Source organism: Phlebotomus papatasi, chromosome 1, assembly GCF_024763615.1.
Source record: "Phlebotomus papatasi isolate M1 chromosome 1, Ppap_2.1, whole genome shotgun sequence".
Classification (NCBI taxonomy): Eukaryota; Metazoa; Arthropoda; class Insecta; order Diptera; family Psychodidae; genus Phlebotomus; species Phlebotomus papatasi.
In genome coordinates this window covers 64,988,006-65,008,151 of record NC_077222.1, presented here as the reverse complement: position 1 = coordinate 65,008,151, position 20,146 = coordinate 64,988,006, and the positions used below count along the sequence as shown (strand labels likewise).

Sequence of the window (20,146 nt, the reverse complement as noted above, 5' to 3'; positions counted from 1 at the left end):
CACAGCGACATTTGCATGAATCGTGAGCAAAGAAAATCAACATTATTTCGCATTTGAGACGCAATGAAAAACTCATTCAAATACGGTTCAGTAGGGATATTACATGCTACAAGAAATTCTCTAAAGAATTAAAGTTAAGTTAAGTTTCTCAATCTTTTTTTATTTACTTTGCGGTCTTAAGGAATTTCATCTACATATCATTGATCAAATATTTTCTTTAGTAAAATTATTTATATATTTCACTAAATGTTACAGTTTAAGTAAAAGGTAATGAATTCTTTAAAACAAACTTAATAGGAACTAGAACTATAGAAATAATGAAGAATGGTGTTCGAAAGCAAAAATTCTAATAAAAATCTACAGAGCGATGATTATAAAGAAGACATGAAAAACTATCTATAATTAGATTGAAGAAATTATTTTATAAAATTGTAAATTGAATACAAACTAGTGGAAAAAACATTTATAAGGAAATAATTTTACTATATTTCCAAAAGAGTATTTCATTGATGAATTTGACAAATAAATGTGGATATTCTTTAATACACCAAATTTGTTTTTGAACAATCATAATATAATGAATATTTTAGGAATGTTTCGCGAATATTGCGAATAACTAAAATATTTTTGAATATTTCAAATATTTTGAATACAGTAATATTGTTTCAATGATATACCCCTTTATTCTTATTCTTCTATACTATAAATAGTAAATTTTGCGAGAATGTTTACAGAGGTTTGTCAAACAATTATCATCTATACTTATATTAAATCTTATTAATTAGCTTTTAATATCAATTTTATACACGTCTTTTCATAACTATCTTGATATCCAATTAAAGCAAGAAAAATATTAATAAACCTCGTAAAACATCATTGCAAATATTTATTTTCTAAATTTTAATCAAATTCAATAAAATTAAAAATTTATTTTAATTATTACTGTAATTTTCTCATGTTTTAAGTAATGTTATTTGGCCGTTCTTAGAACATTTTCACTTAAAAGTGTTTAGCGATGTTACTTGGAAAGTGGAATAGAAACTTTTTCTCCTGTGTGGTTCCCATTAATTTATAAATTGCTAATTGGTCAGTGCAAGAGCAGATTTGGGGAAATTGGTGTCAACTTCAGGTTTTTTTTTATTTCACACAAGTTTTGCGTATATGAACGACAAAAAATTCAACTCATACTTTCGCCATAAATCATTTAGCGTATCATTTTAGTTACAAATCAATTTTATTCAGCTTTCTTTGTAATATAATTATAATATTATTATCCATCTATGATAGAAATCTATTCGATTGCATATTAACACTAGAGGGATTTAATTGGTGATCTTTTATTATAAATAGCAAAATAAATTAAATAATTCGCAGAGTCATGGTAGAAATTGTTAATTTACTCGGCTATTCAACATTTCAATCAATAACTAAAAAAACAAAAGTAGAGGAGATTAAATCTTAATTTAATGTATTTTTGCTTATTATTTTTCACAAATTTTAAGTTATGTTCTTGTGTTTTTTAAACATGAACTATCATAAGTCAGGACGGTTTTATAACAAGTCAGGCTCTTCCCTATGAACATTTTTGATAAGAGATAACCGATATAAACTCAATTTCATACATTGAGAGAAAACTGAAAAAGTTAAAATAACATTCCGGAAATGTTTATTTTACCCTGAAGTATTGATCCGAAATCGGTGTTAATATGCTTTTTAGGTGTATTAGGGGTTAAAGTTACCATTTCTCATGTTAATTTTACGCTTAAAATGGTGTAAAATTAACATTAAAAAATGTTGATATATTTTTACACCTAAAAAGTGTTAAAGTTGAGGAAAAAATGTTAATCGCACCCCCGTTTTTCTCTCAAATGTAGTCAATCTTTAAAACCTGATTTATATTCTTCAATAAAAATCTTTAATTTTAAAGACCCAAATCATTTTTTTTTAATATTTTGAAACAATCCTCAATTTCGAGATAAACCTTTAGTTTTAAAAATATTAAAGCTACCTATAAAACCTGACTCGTGTTTTTTATTAAAATTTTCTATTTTGAAAGTATCAATTTTCTGATTATTTTAAGTCAAAACGTAATAAAATTCACAATAAGGAACACTGAAATTAATATTTCAAAAATTTTTGTCATTAATTTTTGAATTTATCTTTCGGACCAAGGTTAAGACGCTCTAAACCTTTACAAATTAAAGATTTTAATTTAAAGATTTTTTGTTCTTGACACTAAACACTAAATATTTAATTAAATCTTTAGATCTGTTCTTTAAGTCTGATTGTCTAAGTTTTCTTTAATTTCCGAACTGTTTTTGAAAATATAAAACGTCTATATTAAAGCCTGTAACTCAGGATACAAAATTTTTATTTTTCAAACTTAACATAAGTATGTATAAGTTAAATCTTTATTTTTTCTTTATTCCGCGACCTCAATTGGGACCAGCTCTTAGAAGCGAATGAATCTTTATTTCGGAATTCAGGAAAATATTTCACAATAAATTAAATGAAACTGAAAAATTTTGATAATTTTGATATGATCTTAGAATATATAGAATATTAGTTGTTAGCCCTTTAAAAAGACGAGTGGGACACCCGGTGTCCCAAAAACAAAAATACTTTTTTGACTACAGAAAATTATTTTGTCCTCTAAATACTCCAAAAAATCAGTTTTTATTTTAGGGACACTGGTGTCCCCATTCTTAAAGGGTTCTTGAAGGTCATTCTTAAAGGGTTAACTCAGAATGAGAAATCTTTAGAGACATTAAATATTTAAAAAAAATTGAGGGACAAGGCCACCCTCTATTGAAATATGGCAATTTTTACCATGACAATGCGTTCTTATTAATATTTAGTTTCTTCGTTACTTTAGCAATAAAATAGGGAATTTGCAGTATAGAAAACCATTAAAGTTTTTTCAAAATAAGACAAAAGATCTTTCTTTACGTATATTTCCTGCCATTTATTGAACACCTTTTTCACTGGGGTTTCCGTTTACCTTTTTTTCGTTTAACGACTGCAAAAAGAAATGACATGAGAAGCTTTTCATCACAGCAAGAACCTATTTCTAACTCTTCTTTTCATATTTTTCATTTTTTTTATTTTACATTCTTTTCATCTACAACTAAAAGAAGCATTTGCCTAACGAAATTTTGACTAAGAAAAATAAGAGAAAAAAACAACTAAAGAGAGAGAGAAATTTTTGAAGTGGAAATTTTGGAAAGTTTTGCAACATTGATGGTTATATTTTTTTCTGAACATAAAATAGTAGGAATATATTTTGTATGTAACATTATGGACACTTCCACCAATCATAAATGATTGAATTGGATTGGATTGATTGATAACGAACCAATTCGTGAACGCTAGGTATTCAAATACGACTAACCACAACACATACCGTCATCAGCGCAGTCTTCGTCAGCTTCCTCTTCTTCAGTATCTGTTGATTTGGATTTTCCCAAGTTTTTGAGTTTTTTCCGTTTCGCTGCAGCGCGCCTCCGAGCTACCCAAATATTGTGATTGTGGACAATCCCGCAAGGTATCCCAATGTGAATGGCATGGAAAAGAGAGGGGAATTTTTTTTCTTTTTGAGTATTTGACATTCACAACTTTACGGAAGCATTCACAGAAAAAGAGCAAAAGTGGAAAGAGGAGCTTTTTTCTGCGAAAGCATCTCACAATGTTGGTGCGCATGTGACCAGAAGCACACTCTCTATCACTATGGTAACAATTTTACCTTCCATTATGTGCATTTTCTCCTCCTCGGTTGTCCTTTCCTCAGCTAAGATTACTTCTTCTGTTAGGAAAAGATATAAAATTGTGCGTTAATTTTACAAAATTTCGTCAATTTTAATTCAAATAAATTGCACCAAGATTTATGGCAAGTTTTTAATAAGCTTAAATGGGAAATGATAGGAAATAAAAGCTTAGGGTACTCTACCAGCTTTACAGATCCACTCAACGTAACCATTGAGTTCTCTTTCTAGCTGTTGCTGGCGTCGAAGCTTTAGGAATTCTTGACGATTCTCAACTTTTTCTCGTTCTTTCGCAAATTCACTACAAAAAACAAAGATACAGTGCCAATAGTTTTCTACTCAGCAGGAGATTTTTAGCCTAATTAAAAACTTTTTTTTTAACTCAGTTGAATGAGAAATCATTAGCAACTGAGCACGTGCTCCGATTCCGATATTGTTGATCTTGAATTCTCTTCGTAGTAGTCGAAAATATAGTACTACTCCATATGTAGGGAGAACTTGGGCTGAACCGGCAATAACCAAATTAGACTGTTCTTAAATATTTTCTTTCTAGAAAAGAATGTTTAATGAAAGAGGTAAGGGGGACTAGATGACACAAAACCTAAGATGAGTAACAGCATACACGTCTTATTTTTTTCCCTGTGCCCATTAAACCGTAGAGGATTATTAGCAGAAAATTCTTACAGAAAATATAAATTTTTCTTTAGTTCCAGTCTCTTCTACTCATTCCCATATTTACTGAAAAATGTATTATCTATTTCATTCTATGGATTATATGCATTTCTAAAAATAAAAACCATCATTTGCTGGCGAATTTAGTTTAGACCCTCCGTATTAAACCTAAAAATCTCTCTATTGATACCCAGCAAAACGATTTAACTAGTTTAGCTGCAAGTACTTACTGTTCCTCAGAAACTTTTTAAATGTCTTTAAATATCTTTATAGTTTTTGGAGGCTCGTTTAAAAGATACTTTTTTTCTCAAAACAAATACACACAATTCTACAACATCTTAGCAAACGTCAGTATAGGTTATCGGGGCTCCAAAGGAAGTACAACTCAAAAATTTAACATTTAATAAATTAATATATATTAAAAAACAACATCTATAGCCTAAAGAGTGTAAGTCTCACTACTAACTATACATTTTTAGGAGAAATACCAGTCCTTCAGTAATTTCAGTACATTAAATTGTATAACACTGAGCCCTGGAATAACCAATTATTCATTCCCAACGGGCCCAGATCACGGAGCTTCTTTCTCCCGTATTCATGGTCAAATCAAGACTGACTCCTCTCCCCATTTCTTCTAATGCCTTCTTCACACTAGAGAAATTTATGTCGCTTTTCTTACGCTTGCGTAAGAAAAACTCTTCAATTTGGACATAAATTTCTCTAGTGCGTACAGGCCATAATCCCTAGCAAATGTCATTTATGTACAGAAAATACTAAAATACTCCTATTTTTCTTAAAAATGTAGGGGAAAGTACTCTCCCTTCGAACGTTCATGCCTTCGAATAATGTGAATTTTCTTTCATTTTTCCTAAGACACTTACACATTTCTATTAACTATTAGTTAGCTTGTCATCAATTATTGATAGTTATATAACAATCAATGTGGAAATCTATTAGGAAACGTAACAAAAATTCACATTATTCGAAGGCATGAACGTTCGAAGGAAGAGTACTTTCCCCTATAGCTAGTAGTAAGAAAGCTATTAGTCGTGACTAGAAGCTCTTCAGAATTGCACCCATGATATACTCTGCAACCGTTTGTTTAAAATCATAATTTTGTCAAGAATAAACTATCATTTAACTTCACTTCACGAAATGTAAAAAAAAATGTTCGAACTTACTAGATAGAGCTATCCGTTAGCTATCTCTTTTCATGTTTTTTGGGTGTATACTGATTTATTACCGATTAAATTCATTCGCAAATCGAAAAACAATATTAAACTAGACAATTGGTTAAGAAGTAACATACTTAGGGGAGACCGGGGTAGAATTAGCCACCAAATGAAATTTTTCATTGCGTATAATTTGTACAAAAAATCTTTGTAGGAAGGGAAATATATATTTAGAATACAGAGTGGTTTCCTCAATATTCCTTCAAATGCAAACTATAAGATACCACTATCTAATGCTATACGTAGCTAATCCTGCCCCGGTCTCCCCTACGTGCAAATATAACGGGAAAATTAATCACAAGTACGATATTACTTGTCGAATTAGAAAGTACTGATAAGAAATTCAGTTGATAAGAAAAGTTCAGATCTTTCCAAAAAATCCAAATATAAAATATGATATAAACAAATCGGTTAAAATGTGAGCCCTTCAAAGTGATAAACTTTCAATACTTCAAAATGGCGAATTTTCTGGCCATAGGTATGTTTGGACGATGTTCGTTTGGACTACCTTTAAAATATAGCCGAAAATCATTGAAAAGCTTGGGCCAATTTTGAGAAAAACCAAAAAAACATGGTTTTTGAGGCAATAAAGGGGGTGGGGAGAAGAAAAAAAAACGTCTGGAGATATTGTTTTTTTTTATTGGGGGTCACCGAAGACTAGAAGTTGTTATCTTCTACCGTTTAAACTCCACAGAGGTGTCAAGTTGGGAAAAAATAATTATATAACTGCTCCGTCTTTGAGTTCTAGCAGTAAAATAGGTAACGAAAAATTGCAGTGCACAAGTTATCAAAGAAAGGTTTAAATACGGTACTTTAAGCCTAAGCATACCTATTATATAGAAGAGACACAGACTTTAATCTATAGGGAAATTCTATAACATATGACAAATTTTAAATTTTTAATGTCATAAATTCGGAAAAATATTTGAAATATCGACTCATAGGGGAAAGTAGGCATGGTTCGCACAGAGTGAACCTTCAAACGATGCGAATTTTCTCTTTGTTTGCAAAGAGCTGAACTACTATTTCATATCTCGTTTCATGAGCTTAATAATGATCGATCTTATGGCTAAGAAATGACGAACTATATCTTATAGGGGAATGTAGGTATGGTTCGCACAGAGTGAACCTTCAAACGATGCGAATTTTCTCTTTGTTTGCAAAGAGCTAACTTACTATTTCTCATCTCGTCTCATGAACTTAATAATTATCTATCTTATGGCTAAGAAATTACGAACTAGCTCTTTTCAAACAAAGAGGAAATTCTCATCGTTTGAAGGTTCACTCCGTGCGAACCATGCCAACATTCCCCTAGCAAAAAGAAAATTTGCGATGTTTGAAGGTTCACTCTGTGCGAACCATACCAACATTCCCCTATCAATTCTCTATGGAAGTCTTTGCAATCGCCATTTAACGCTCACTGGCTCTTAATGCTGTCGTGATCTCGAATTTGCGAAGTAAATTTGTCATATGACATTGTCATAATGTTATAGAATCCCCCTACTGATTATGAATTTTCTGCCAATATATTGTCTGTCGAATTAATTCTGGTTTATCAAAACCCAATTTGTTGTTTTTAAAGCAAATAACAAACAAGTTTTTTTTTAAAAATATTTTACAGTCAACAGATTTGTTAAAAATGAACAAAACAAGATTTTTTTTAAACAAAATGCATGATTTGTAATAAAATGTATTAAACAAATTTAAATTATGATTTTAAAAGCAAGTTTTATTAAACTGATTAATTTTCTTGAAATTAAATTTAAAGTTTGCGTTGAGTTGTACATCCTGTGATTTTTTTGGGCTAGGCAAAGAGGTAAACTACTCAGGATAAATTACACTATATCTGTAGTACAAACTAGCAAAGTTATTTGTATATCTGGGAGCTCGACTGTTTGAGGATGATGTACTTAGGGGAGAAAAAGAGAACTGTAGAGTCCTATTCCTTTGAACAGGACGATGAGTAGGGAAAGAAAATAACCTGCCATTGTTATCCAATCCAAATAAGCCACCATAGACTCCTCAAATATTTGTTTACTTCGACATCTGTGGAATTGAGCTCGTCGCTCGACACGGGCACGCTCATTGGAAAATTCACTTAAAATGTTGATGAAGAATCAATGCAATCCCCAATAGTTCTTCCCTTTTCTATCTCCCCCCATTATCGCAATCGGATTTTGTCTCTTGAGGAAAGAGATATGGTATTAAGTTAAACCAACTTACCCACTGAGAACACCAAGAACCAAGTTGAGCATAAAGAATGATCCCAATACTATAAGAGGCACGAAATAGATCCAATTGAACGTTGAACCTAATGCATCGTTGGTCTGGAAATTTAAGCAAAATGCCATTAGATTTGTTATGAAGTAGAACACGTGCTTTTGAGCACAGCACATTGAGAGAAAAGTGTCGATAGAAGCAACAGACATCCAACATTTCCATCATCATCATCCTACGAGAGGAGGAGGATAGAGAAAGTTTCGCAATTGGTTTCGACACACAAGAATGAAGTGCATAAGTTCAGGAATGTAGATAAGCAATACACTTAATTGATATTGTTGAATTATGAGATTGTTTGAACAACAATTTTGCTCTGCATACAGAGATATCAACTCAAAATAAACACTAATTTGGTTTAAACTCAATTATATAAAATCAAAGAGGAATTTCGTTTGCAATTTTGAATCTAGCTCTTCAAAAATGAATTTGTATACATGTAGATAATTTAAAATGAAAAATACATCCAATAAACCACAACATTGAGTAATTTTCTTAGTCAGTCTTTGTCAGAATTACGTTATCGTGTAAAGGGAATGTCAAATTGATATAAAGTAACTAATCTATCTTTTTACTAGGGGTCCATCTGGAAGATGATTTCCCCGTAATCTATTTTTATTTTATACTACAATACTAGATGAATAAAGTTATTATGCAAAAACTATTTAAAGGGTAGAGTGGAGTCATCATTTGTATATTTACATGATACACTTATGGAAAGCATAAAACAGATTTCAAAAAATCATAAATAAATAGTTTATGTGTTTAACAATTTAATGATTTTTGAAAAATCTGTTTTACATAAGAATTTAAGTTTTTTGCAAGCTGTTCATGAGTATATAACGTTCTTAAGTGATGACCCCACCCTATATAGTACGCATTTTAGATAAAATTATAAGATTGCGTTTCCCTTCCCAGGAATGACTTATTGAAAGGTAAAGATCACAAACTACACAGAAAAAAATTATTTTGTAAAATTGTTCGTAAATGTTTGTGAAATCCTATGGCAGACTTACGAAATGCTCGTAAATCGTATAACCAACAAACAAGTTTGTAAAATTTTGTACTTTTTTCACAAACATTTTTCATAAAATGATCATTTGACGAACATGTTTTGTACTTTTACAAACATTTGTTCGTAAATGTTCATAAACACAGAAAAAATGTTTGTAAAATTTTGTCATTTGTTCGTAAATTTTTGCAAGACAAATAAAAATGTATGAACAAATGACAAAAAATTACAAACATTTTTTGTGTTTACGAACAAATGTTTGTAAAAGTACAAAAAATGTTCGTTAAATGATCATTTTACGAACAATGTTTGCGAAATAAGTACAATACAAACTTGTTTTTGGGTTATATGATTCATGAGCATTTCGTAAGTCCTCCATAGGATTTCACAAACATTTACGAACAATTTTACAAAATATTTTTCTCTGTATAATATCTCTCACCGCTGTATCTTTAGTGATTGACGAGTGGATATGAAAACATACAATGGAATGTTTTTTTTTACTATGAGTTCTAAAATCCTACAAAAATATAACTTTTCGCAAATAAGGGATAAATGTTTTTATTCTAAACTAATAAGTTCATAAATATTGATATGGGCTTCAGACAAGGCTTAGCTATATGGCTAAACTTCTAATTTAAGTAAGTTTGTGGAGAAATTTTGATTTATGATGGTTGAGTAAGAATAATTAATTCTGTAGGACTCTTAAAATCCTGTTCTTCTGCTTGTTATTTCAGAGAATTCCCATAAATGAGATTATTGAACCTTTAACCTAAAAGCTATTTTCGGGTTAGTCAGTCGGGTATATGAACCGTTAGGATATAAATTTAATCAGAAACGTGTAGGAAGAATAAAAAGTCTGTATAGGAAAATGTTCAAGTACAATATTGTCCATTCTCAATTTGTACAACGTCTCAAGTCTTATAATTTTGCACACATGAAAAGAATTTAAAAAAAAACAATTAGCCGAATGATCGGGTTTTGGTTTTTCAAACAAAATCAAATTACCCAATACAGTATTGCGGTCCAGCCTTCCATAGTTATGCACTGAAATACTGTCAGCATGGCAAAACCAATATTATCGAAGCTGGTAATGCCGAAGTTCGGTCCTTCCCACTGTTCTATACAGGTGCTCTGATTGAAGTTGCATACGTAGGCACCCGCCGGGGCCACCGTTGCGTTGTCTGAATTACAAGGTGTAGCCATCTCACCTTCTTTAATTATTATCTCTGTTGACATTAAGAAAAAAAAACAGAGCACGACATGAGCTATGGCCTTTTTTATATATACCTTTTCACATCAAACACGGATAAATATAGATTAGGCCAGAAATATCCACTCATTAAACATCAATATGTCTAATGAGAGGTTAACGGAAAGTTAAAAAAGAAGAACACATAAAAGACTCATATCATTATAATGTGAAAGACTTACTTATATCCTCTAAACTATAACAACTTTTGTGCAGAGTACCAGAATAGAACTCCAATCCGATGATTGCAAATATGACAATTGCAAACAACACCAAGAGTCCAATCTGAAGCAACGGCGCCATTGCTTTTATTATAGATTTTAAAACTACTTGTAAACCTGAAATTTTGCAAAAGAAATATAAATTCTTTAAGTATATTGTTTTAGTAATTTGAGAAAAACACTGAGGAAAGAGTTATGACAGTTTCAAATTTTTTAGATAAATCTTCTATGGAGGAAGTAAAAAAAACAACTACTTAAAAGTTAATGGAAGAAAGAAGAAAAGAAAATAGTGACAAATAAATAAAGATAGAAACAGTAGTTATTAAGTAATAAATAGCTATAGCTAGAAAGAATCTTTAAGAATCTTCTACTCACTAGGAATTCCAGACACTAATTTTAAGGGCCGTAGAACACGTATGGCCCTTAATGTTCTGAGATCTACTTCGGGCCCCTTTTGTGGGAACATTGTGATGAACCTACGTGAAATGACAAAAAAGAAAAGAATACTCATTGCCAATCTAAAATCAAGCTTTTAACTAGCGAAAATGAGAGAAAAAACTCTAAATCAATACCAGATTAGTTGACTTTTTCTATCAAGACGGTTACTAATTTTTTTTTAAACAATTACTCAAGAATCCACATGATTCTAAGAATCACATGGGTTACATACTTCCTCTTTTCTGAAAAAGAACAATGTGAGAAAATAATACTATTATTGCTAGCGCTGTTCATCACTAAAAATAATACCTTTCACCCTCAGTATCGATCAAAAATTACGCCTTGACGGTGTATTTTGATAACTAATTTGAGATTTCTATTACTAAATGAATAACATGATAGATTTTTCACCTAGTTATATTTATATCTCTATCATTTCTATAAATTGAGTAGTGGTAATATTCTTGGAATTATCTACTGTAACAAGAAATTATTAGTTTATTAAGTATATCGCTATAAATTTACTACAATTTAACACATCTAGTTATTTAACATTATCTAAAAGCAGTGACACCTTTATATACAAGACTTGTAAACCGATATTAAGATAAATTAGCAACACTAACTATTTTTATTGAATGTATAACAATTATCATTTTCAACTGCTTCTTGAAATGCCCTCTTATTAATCAAAAACTGTTTATTATTAAAATATAAGTAAAAATATCAATTTTTACACTTAATCCTATACTTCGGGAGATAAAAATTATTTTTATTCTCTTCAAACAGGAACTAAAGAGATGGATTTAATATGTATCTTTTCTTAAACCCAAACTCCCAAATCTTCCCTAATCTCATTTTTATGCCGCGTTTTCTTGTTCACATCTTTAGAAAATTAAGCTAGTTTAATTGAATGTTGCCAGAAAATTCAGCCCGGGAGGTATTCCTCCAATTTTACGGAACCTTTATGCATCGTGGTTGACCTCCAGGCAGATATTTCCCCGTGGAACGTATCCTCGTCACGGATGGGACGACTACTGCCCCTTAAAAGGGGGTTCATCAAGGTATTTTCTATGCCATTAACTCATCTTCCCGTCCATGAAAGAGACACAGACATGGCATCGGGGAGATTTTAAAGAAGTCTAGATTCCGGTGGCAGCCAAAATCCCGAACGCCAAAATCTCGAAAAGGCCAAAATCTCGAAAGCCAAAATCCCGAATGTTCAAAATCTTGAAAAGGATTAAATTACAAAGAGGAAAATGTTTAAAATAATTTCCCAAGACACAGAAAATTTCCATTTGCCTCCAGCAAACGCGGGTGCAATCGTGGAAGTAGCTATGACACTTCTATAAGAATTTGGGATTTTGGTTTTCGGGATTTTGGCGTTCTGGAATTTGGCTTTCGGGATTTTGGATTTCGGGATTTTGACCGGAATCCCTAGATTCATCGCTTCAGAGAAAGATACTCATCCTTGTCTTTTTAATCATCTTTATTGTAAACTTATGTGTAGCTCCATGTTTTCAATTTAATTTCAATTTAGAGGGCAAAACCCAATCTCTAAAATCTATCTTTCTTTACTTTCATATTTTTATGACTGAGATAAAGGAATTTTTGATAAATAAAGTTAATTTCTTTTCTTGCCCTTAATAAAGCCATCTATTTAAATATTGTAACCCCTCCTTTTTCCCAACTGAAATCAAGATGAAGCTAGAGTAGTCAGTCATAACCCAGAAACCGTAGTTCTAAGTCATATCAAAACCAGAAATTGTATGTAGGAACGGTCATTTTAGTTTCTCTACAGACTTAAGGGCTTAAGGATTAGTCGAAAAACGGCTTGGAATAATTAAAAGTGACTTATTTATCCACTTTTTCATTAAGTTTTCGCTCCAATGAAAAGAGTCTATTTACTCTAAGGTCTAAGATAAGTAGTATTTAGATACAAAAGATCCCGACTGAAAACTAATTCCTTTTCACATAAAATAAATTGATGAATGGCTCATTAAAAAGAAATTTTGATTCTTTACGAAGTCGTGTCTTCACATCCAAAAATGCCTTGTCTTCTAGGGCTTGATGTAGTTTCACAATTACTGTGCCATTCAGCTTCAATGGTTCAACTAACAATGGACTATATTTTTGGATTAACCAGAAGTATTTCGGACCTTCTGGGTCTTGATTCAACGCTAACGTATCAGACCTTCCCTCAAAAAATGCTATTAAAAAAAACATGGAAGCGGTTTAAACTACTGGATTTTTTATACGTTGCTGAACCATTTGACTTGGGCTTTATACGAATTAATAAAATTAATAATATTTTTAAAAGATGTAAATCTAAAAGTCAATTAAGATCAATAAACACCCCTATATTGGATGAACAATTTTGAGAATTTGTTACAGAATTTGAAAACATTTTTAAACAGAGAGTTTTAATTTAAACAGAGAAATTATATTATTTTCAAATAATCTTATAAAATTATAGTCTTTGTTGCTTTGGGTATACCATACAGTCTTGTGTATATAGAGGTCACTGCCAATGTCATTGAGGAATAAATATCACTGAAAACATCTATCAGACTAGCATGTTAAACTTAACTAATGTTGGTATATTCCAGAGGCATCGAGACACTAATTGTCTCACCTGTTTGACAATATTTAAGTCTATATATAGCATTCTAAGTATGCTGAGGTGGAGTACATAATATGTTTTGTCTCAATGTAGCTAAAACGGAAATTCAAATTAGCACAACACAATTAAGAGACGCTCTATCGTTATATTTCTATATTTAAAATATCTCGTTAGCTCGTTCAGTTACAGAGAAAAAAATATACGAAAAAAACAGAAAAAAGGTAACGTGTAGTGAGGAGGGTAGCTGCCTCGAACCGCTTACTTGGTATCCTAGAGACTAGTTTAAGTGGCCGCAAGACACGAAAGGACCGTAACATACGCAAATCAACGTCCACATTTGCCTCAGCGAAGATCGTCATAGAACTGTTATCGCGTCGTAGAATTTGATTAAATTTTAGTAGTATAATTAGTGTATCCGTTTTACCATATCACATCATTATTTTTTTCATAAATTTCCTATATTTACATTAAAGTATCTTTTTGTATGGATAATGAATGGTTTTCTGTTAATGAGAGTAATCCTCAAAAGTTATTATACATTGATTTTGAATGTTTTGGAACTCAAGAAATTTGAAATAGAGGAATGATGAATATTTAAGAATAGGTCACTTACCCCGTCACTACAACGAAAAAATCCATAATGTTCCATATATTCCTGAGGTAGGAGTGTTTGTGCAGCACAAACCCTAAGGCTATGATCTTGAGCGAAGCTTCCACACAGAATATGCCCAAAAAGTAGGCCTCCGTTTTTTCCTGTAAAACAATATATGATTAGTGAATGGGAAATGGATAAATTCAGTTTTGACGGATTCTCACCAATTTCTGAGCCAATATGGTTTTGTCTCCGTGAGGCAAATGCTCCTCCAGAGCCAGCACTACACAGTTTGCAATGATTGTCAATAACACAGCATACTCGAAGGGCGGCCATTCGATAATAAATCGTGTGTACTTCCTAATGGGGTTATCCTCGGTGAGGATAAACAATGAGGTGGGTCCGCCCCCGGCCGGGGGCTGACCCGCCTGACTACTTGGGCCGCCCATTCTATCAGCTAAGCGATGGGCCCCCTTGTGCCCCCCGCTTGTGGAGCCTTGTCCCGCTAGCGCCGCTTCCTGAGCCGCTGCCAACCTATAACACAAGATGCAAAAAAATCGTGTTAAAAAAACAAGTATTTCAACGATAAGTAACGTGTTGTATAGGTCCCTATAAGGTAATTTTAAAAACAAGTAGTTAAACAGGAAAATCAATATAGTTCAGGATCAGTTTTTGGGAAAAGGCCATGATGAAATAAATTTCAAATAATAAAGTGACCTTACCTATACCCGTTGTAGGGGAAAGCTTTGAAGCTTCGCACGGACTCTAGTTTCGAACATTTCTTATTTTTTCAAAATTCCTTTAATGAATCTGACCTAGGGGAAAGTGCCCATGCTTGATACCATTGGAAGCTTCGTAATGACTAAATTTTCTATGTTTCACAATATATATGTTACTCTTCGTAACCATATTTTACAAACTATGAGAAAGTAGTCAGTTTTTAAAATATATAGCAGAGTCACGTTTATTGAGAAACATAGGAAAAATTTAGTCATTACGAAGCTTCCAATGGTATCAAGCATGGGCACTTTCCCTAATTGTTTTTTTTAGGAAGTGAAACTTTAAGACTAGCTATTAAAATATATTGCCATAAAGATAGATCAAATTCATTAAAGAAATATAGAAAAATTATGAAGAGTTCAAAGCCAAAGTGTGTGCGAAGCCTGAAAGCCTTCCCCTATATCACAATTTTATCAAGTCATATTTAGATAGATAGGAAGATAGGTTACATTAAGGTCTCATCTCAGTGTACAATGGTTCAATCTTCAGAACTAGAAGTTCCAACGAGGGGTAAGGATACTGAGCCTGAAGTGGCTGTTTCTTGAGTGTCATGAGAGTCTAAAACGCATACCAGAGAGTTAAGATCACGTCAACATTGCACAATTTCCAATAATAATTGCATATAATTTACTGATTAATATATAGAATTTAATATTAAATTTGTTGTTTTATTTTACTGCTCGAACTCAAAGAAAGAGCAGTTATTATAATCGTCCTTTTTTCAACTTGTCACTGTTCTGGAGCTTAAACGGTAAGAGATATCGACTTCCGATATCGATGACCCCCAATAAAAAAAATCTCTCGACGTTTTTATCTCCCTCCCCACCCCCACCCCACTATTCCCACCAAAACCATGTTTTTTTGGTTTATCTCAAAATTGGCCCAAGCTTTTTCAATTATTTTTGGATATGTTTTAGAGGTAGTCCAGGTGAACATTTCGCCCAAACATAACTATGACCGGAAAATTCGCCATTTTGAATTATTGAAGATCAAAAGTCAACCACATTGGAAGGCTCATTTTTCAACCAATTTGGCTAAATTTAGATTTTTGGGAAAGGTATTGAAATTTCGAACTCGGCTGCATCGGTCTTCATCGGTAATGAACCGGTTAAGTACCGATTTTTGAATAATTTTACATCCCCAATAATTAATATTCCATAAAAATAATGTTTTTTCGGGTTTTCTCAAAATTGTTCCAAGCTTTTTCAATGATTTTTGGATATGTTTTAGAGCTAGTCTAGGCGAACATTTCGCCCAAACATACCTATGACCGGAAAATTCGACATTTTGAATCATTGAAGATCAAAGGTCAACCACTTTGGATGGCTCAATTTTCAACCAATTTGGTTAAATTTTGATTTTTTGGAAAGGTATTGAAATTTTGAACTCGGCTGCATCGGTCTTCATCGGTAATGAGTCGGTTAAATGCCGATTTTTTTATTTTCAAATGCCTTTGTGATTTAAGAATCAATTTGATCTCCAGTAGATCAGTAATACCAAAAGATTATGCAAAAAAAAATAATTCACGGTGAGCTTTATCTCGTTAGTTCGAGCATTCCGCAAAGCTGGGACGCTTTGCCATCTCTTTTAAACTTAGTGTGAGACTTTATCTCGCTACCACTGACCGTTTAGAAACAGTTTATTTTAAGCCTCAGTAAATTAGTTGGTAGAGTTCTATATCTATGACTGTGAGATCCCGGTATCAAATATGGGCAGCTTCAGATTTTTCTTCTGGTCATATTAGTCCTAAAATTGGTCCAAAATAATTCCGTATGATTTGCCTAAATTGACAAGCAAGATCTTAAGCTTTTCTGTAGAGTTAGTGGTCGAGCAATAAACCATATTGTAGCAAGGAAGATAGATAAAGCTATAAACCTAATAACTTGAAGCAAATCAATTAAACACTCTTTTAAGTCCTCAAAATTACGTGTGAATTGCTAATTGAACCACTTCCCACAAACGGTGCTTAACCCATTACTCGAATACTCTCTGTAAGCACAAATTTTCCGCACTATTTGAGAGGCCAGGATGAGATTTTGCAATTGAATTGGGGTATTCAGTGATGATAGTCATGTACATCTCTTGGGGACTCAGCCCATCCGCATTTCGTACCGCATGATCTTATGAAGAATCACAAGAGACAATGCAAATTGGCACAATTTCCATCATTACAATTTCACCATTTCACTATCCATTTCAATTGTGCGGTGCTTTAATTGTGTCCCAGCATAGAAGAAACTTTCACAAGTGCACCCAAGAGCTTTTCACAAAATCTATTCTACATTCCTAAAGAGAATATATATCACAATGGGCCTGTGTATTCACGAATAGTGTCAAATGCAGCATTTGATGAAATGTGGGAAAAGGGCGGGTTGCAAAAAAAATCTAGCATAATTGAAAATCAGGAATATGAAGAGTTTTGAACTGTGAATTAATCACTGTACTATCTCGCAGCACAATGGAGTTACATTTGGTTGAATAAATGAGGAAGAAAAACTAAAGAGATAGTGCTTTCACCATATACCAGACATTACTGGAATAAAGATTGTCTCAAATTAACTAAATCCTTACTTGGCAGAAGTTTTGATAGTTTTGGTCGAAATCTGAAGAAATTTGGCAAACTATTATCTTCCTCTAGAGATATTTCATAAAAGACTATGTCTGTTCTTTGTTGCTGTTTTATTTTCACCGCTTCAAATTTCTTTAAATTACATATTCTGAAACCATTTGGACCTCTTCTTCACATGATGAAGCCGGAAAAAAGCTCCCTAATCAGGTCTCTAATGACGACATGCAATGGTAAACTCGCGGCCCACCAAAAAGGGGTTGTACTTGTTTATAAAACTTCGCTCAGAAAGTTGCCGGTTTGAGCAATTTTTGAGAGTTCCGTATCCCATTGAGACGAGGCTAAATTCAAATAAATTGGTACGATAATAATCTCCCTACACTGACTCACAAAATGGGCCCTCTCGATGGGGGCAAGAAGAGAGCTTTTCTGTAAAATCGATGTCAAGTCTATAGTGGAAGAGATAGTCGAGCAATAATGAAGAGCTTTCTGACCTAGTTAATTAACAATGTGAAAGGGATTTCTCACCACAAGAAAATATTTTCGTCTATTAAGTTTTACATACATACTGGATATTTTCTTTTTAGAGATTAAAGAAGAATTTGGAATGGTCACAAATGAAACACAAAATATTCGTATTTGTAAAAAATCATTAATTTATCTAAGAATTGTATAAGAGATGCAGTCAAGTAATTAGGACTTCGCGTAATGTTCAAGCGGTTGAAATCAAACTTCTGAATTACTTTTTTCTACAAATAAATGTTAGTTCCAGAAAAATAATGTATAAAATAAATAGTACAATTATGTCGAAATTGGTGAGTATTCCCTTTAAACCTCCAGAGAGAGGTAGGGCTACACTACCGCACACACACACACTGAAACGATATTTTTTCACATATTTCTAAATGAAAGTGAACCTAACCATAATTTAATTGAAATCCACAATTGTTTTATTTATCTCAATTACATTGAGTTGAACCGGTTTAACCCCAGTTTTATTTAGAAATATCTGAAAAAGCATCGATTTAAATGTAGATGAGCTTCCCTCCTTTACGTCAATATTTGATTTGCTGACCACTCAAAGCAAAAATAGACCATTTTTGCTCTTATTGATTTGTTTAGGACCTTTAGGAACCATTTACTTTTCTAAGTGTACAACTTACAGACTGAACGCACTGACTAAAACGGAAATTTGATTTCCATTTGAATTTTGGGCCGCCACGAACTAATCAATTTCACTCTTAAAACCTGTTCAAAACGTCTAGCAAGGCTAAACTGAACCAGTTTAGCCTAGGATGAAAGGACCACCTATCGATACTTTAAGAACTTGTGTAGGGACCTATTATTTTGGTTATATATTATTTGGGATTCTTAGGTAAAGCTATATTACTACAAAAAAGTCGTATTACTTACATTTTATTAAATACATTAAATAAATTTCAAAATTCTGACAAAAGTTCCCTGTTGAAGGGTGTTCTTTTGACCCTACATTAAATAAATTTAGGTATTATGGACGAAACTGTCAATAAGGGCAGAATCACATTGACAGTAAAATGCTCACCGTCACCGTCAAAGCCCTCATCGTATTTCGTTGATTTACGCATTTTCATTGTAATTTTTACGCAAATTTTCAATTACCGTGTTACATTATCTCATACTCGGTGGCACTAGGTGAAAATAATATAAGAAAATTGAAGAAATAAAACGAAAATACGATAAACGGTGAGTAAAAAAACTGTACGAAAAACTGTAGCAAAAAAATTCTACAGATTTTTTTTGCTTACCGTTTATCGTATTTTCGCTTTATTTATTCAATTTTCTTATACTATTTTCACCTAGTGCCACCGAGTATGAGACAAGGTAATATCGTAATGAAAAATTTGCGTAAGAATTGCAATGAAAATGCGTAAATCAACGAAATACGGTGAGGGCTTTGACGGTGACGGTGAGCATTTTACTGTCAATGTGATTCTGCCCTAAGTGTTAACCAAATCATTAATTCGAAATCCTAGCCAAATATTTGGTCATGATTCATTTTTAACGCTTCGTCCTAAGATTTCGAAGAATGAAAGACACTCCAAAATAGGAGGTTAAATCAGCAATTTGAACAAGTTCAGGACAAAGGAACGAGAACAAAAGTGTGATGTATTTGTATATAAAGTTGTGTCTTGTCATCTATATATATTATTCACAATAGCAGAGCTTTTGATGTAGGCAATCAGACATCTTGGTTCCACTTTGCCCATCACACAAACAAATTATCCTCCGGAAATGTAATGCCAAGGGTTTCAATGGGTAGTAAGAAGGCGAAAAAAAGTAGAGCCTTGATGCGCATAAGTCGCCAACTTTTACATAAAAAATTCCAACATAGAGAACATGACACATTCACAAACCCCTCAACTTTCTCTCACCATACGCGTGCCACACAAAACACCTCCCCTGCTCACTATAAAGCTCCCCATTTGGGAGGTATGGGTTTTTAGTGTCTGGTCTGAGGATGGAGACATTCCTTTTTAGTTGGATTTACATTTTGAGTGAGGAGTAGTGCACACAGCATCACTTTAGTCACCCTCAGTGACGGTTCTGTGATGACACATACACACTTTGCTTAAGAGCAAAATCACGGAAATCACTATAAAAACTGTGGAAGAGTGATTCACGATGGTCTATGACGTTTATGAGTCATATTTATGTTGTCATTTAATTTTAAAATAACCAAA

General features: G+C 32.6%; 1 protein-coding gene across 1 annotated transcript in view; it reads right to left on the bottom strand.

Annotated features, from left to right (window-relative positions):
- Positions 1-20,146, bottom strand: part of LOC129799824 (voltage-dependent calcium channel type A subunit alpha-1-like) — a 108,511-nt gene that overhangs the window by 43,479 nt on the left and 44,886 nt on the right. Inside the window, exons 2-10 of the mRNA XM_055844055.1 lie at positions 14,305-14,614; positions 14,102-14,241; positions 10,803-10,903; positions 10,389-10,544; positions 9,963-10,183; positions 7,889-7,992; positions 3,947-4,062; positions 3,743-3,802; positions 3,404-3,508 (exon numbers count right to left, since the gene is read on the bottom strand). Coding sequence (XP_055700030.1) covers positions 3,404-3,508; positions 3,743-3,802; positions 3,947-4,062; positions 7,889-7,992; positions 9,963-10,183; positions 10,389-10,544; positions 10,803-10,903; positions 14,102-14,241; positions 14,305-14,614 — 1,313 coding nt within the window. The remainder of the gene's footprint in view (positions 1-3,403; positions 3,509-3,742; positions 3,803-3,946; positions 4,063-7,888; positions 7,993-9,962; positions 10,184-10,388; positions 10,545-10,802; positions 10,904-14,101; positions 14,242-14,304; positions 14,615-20,146) is intronic.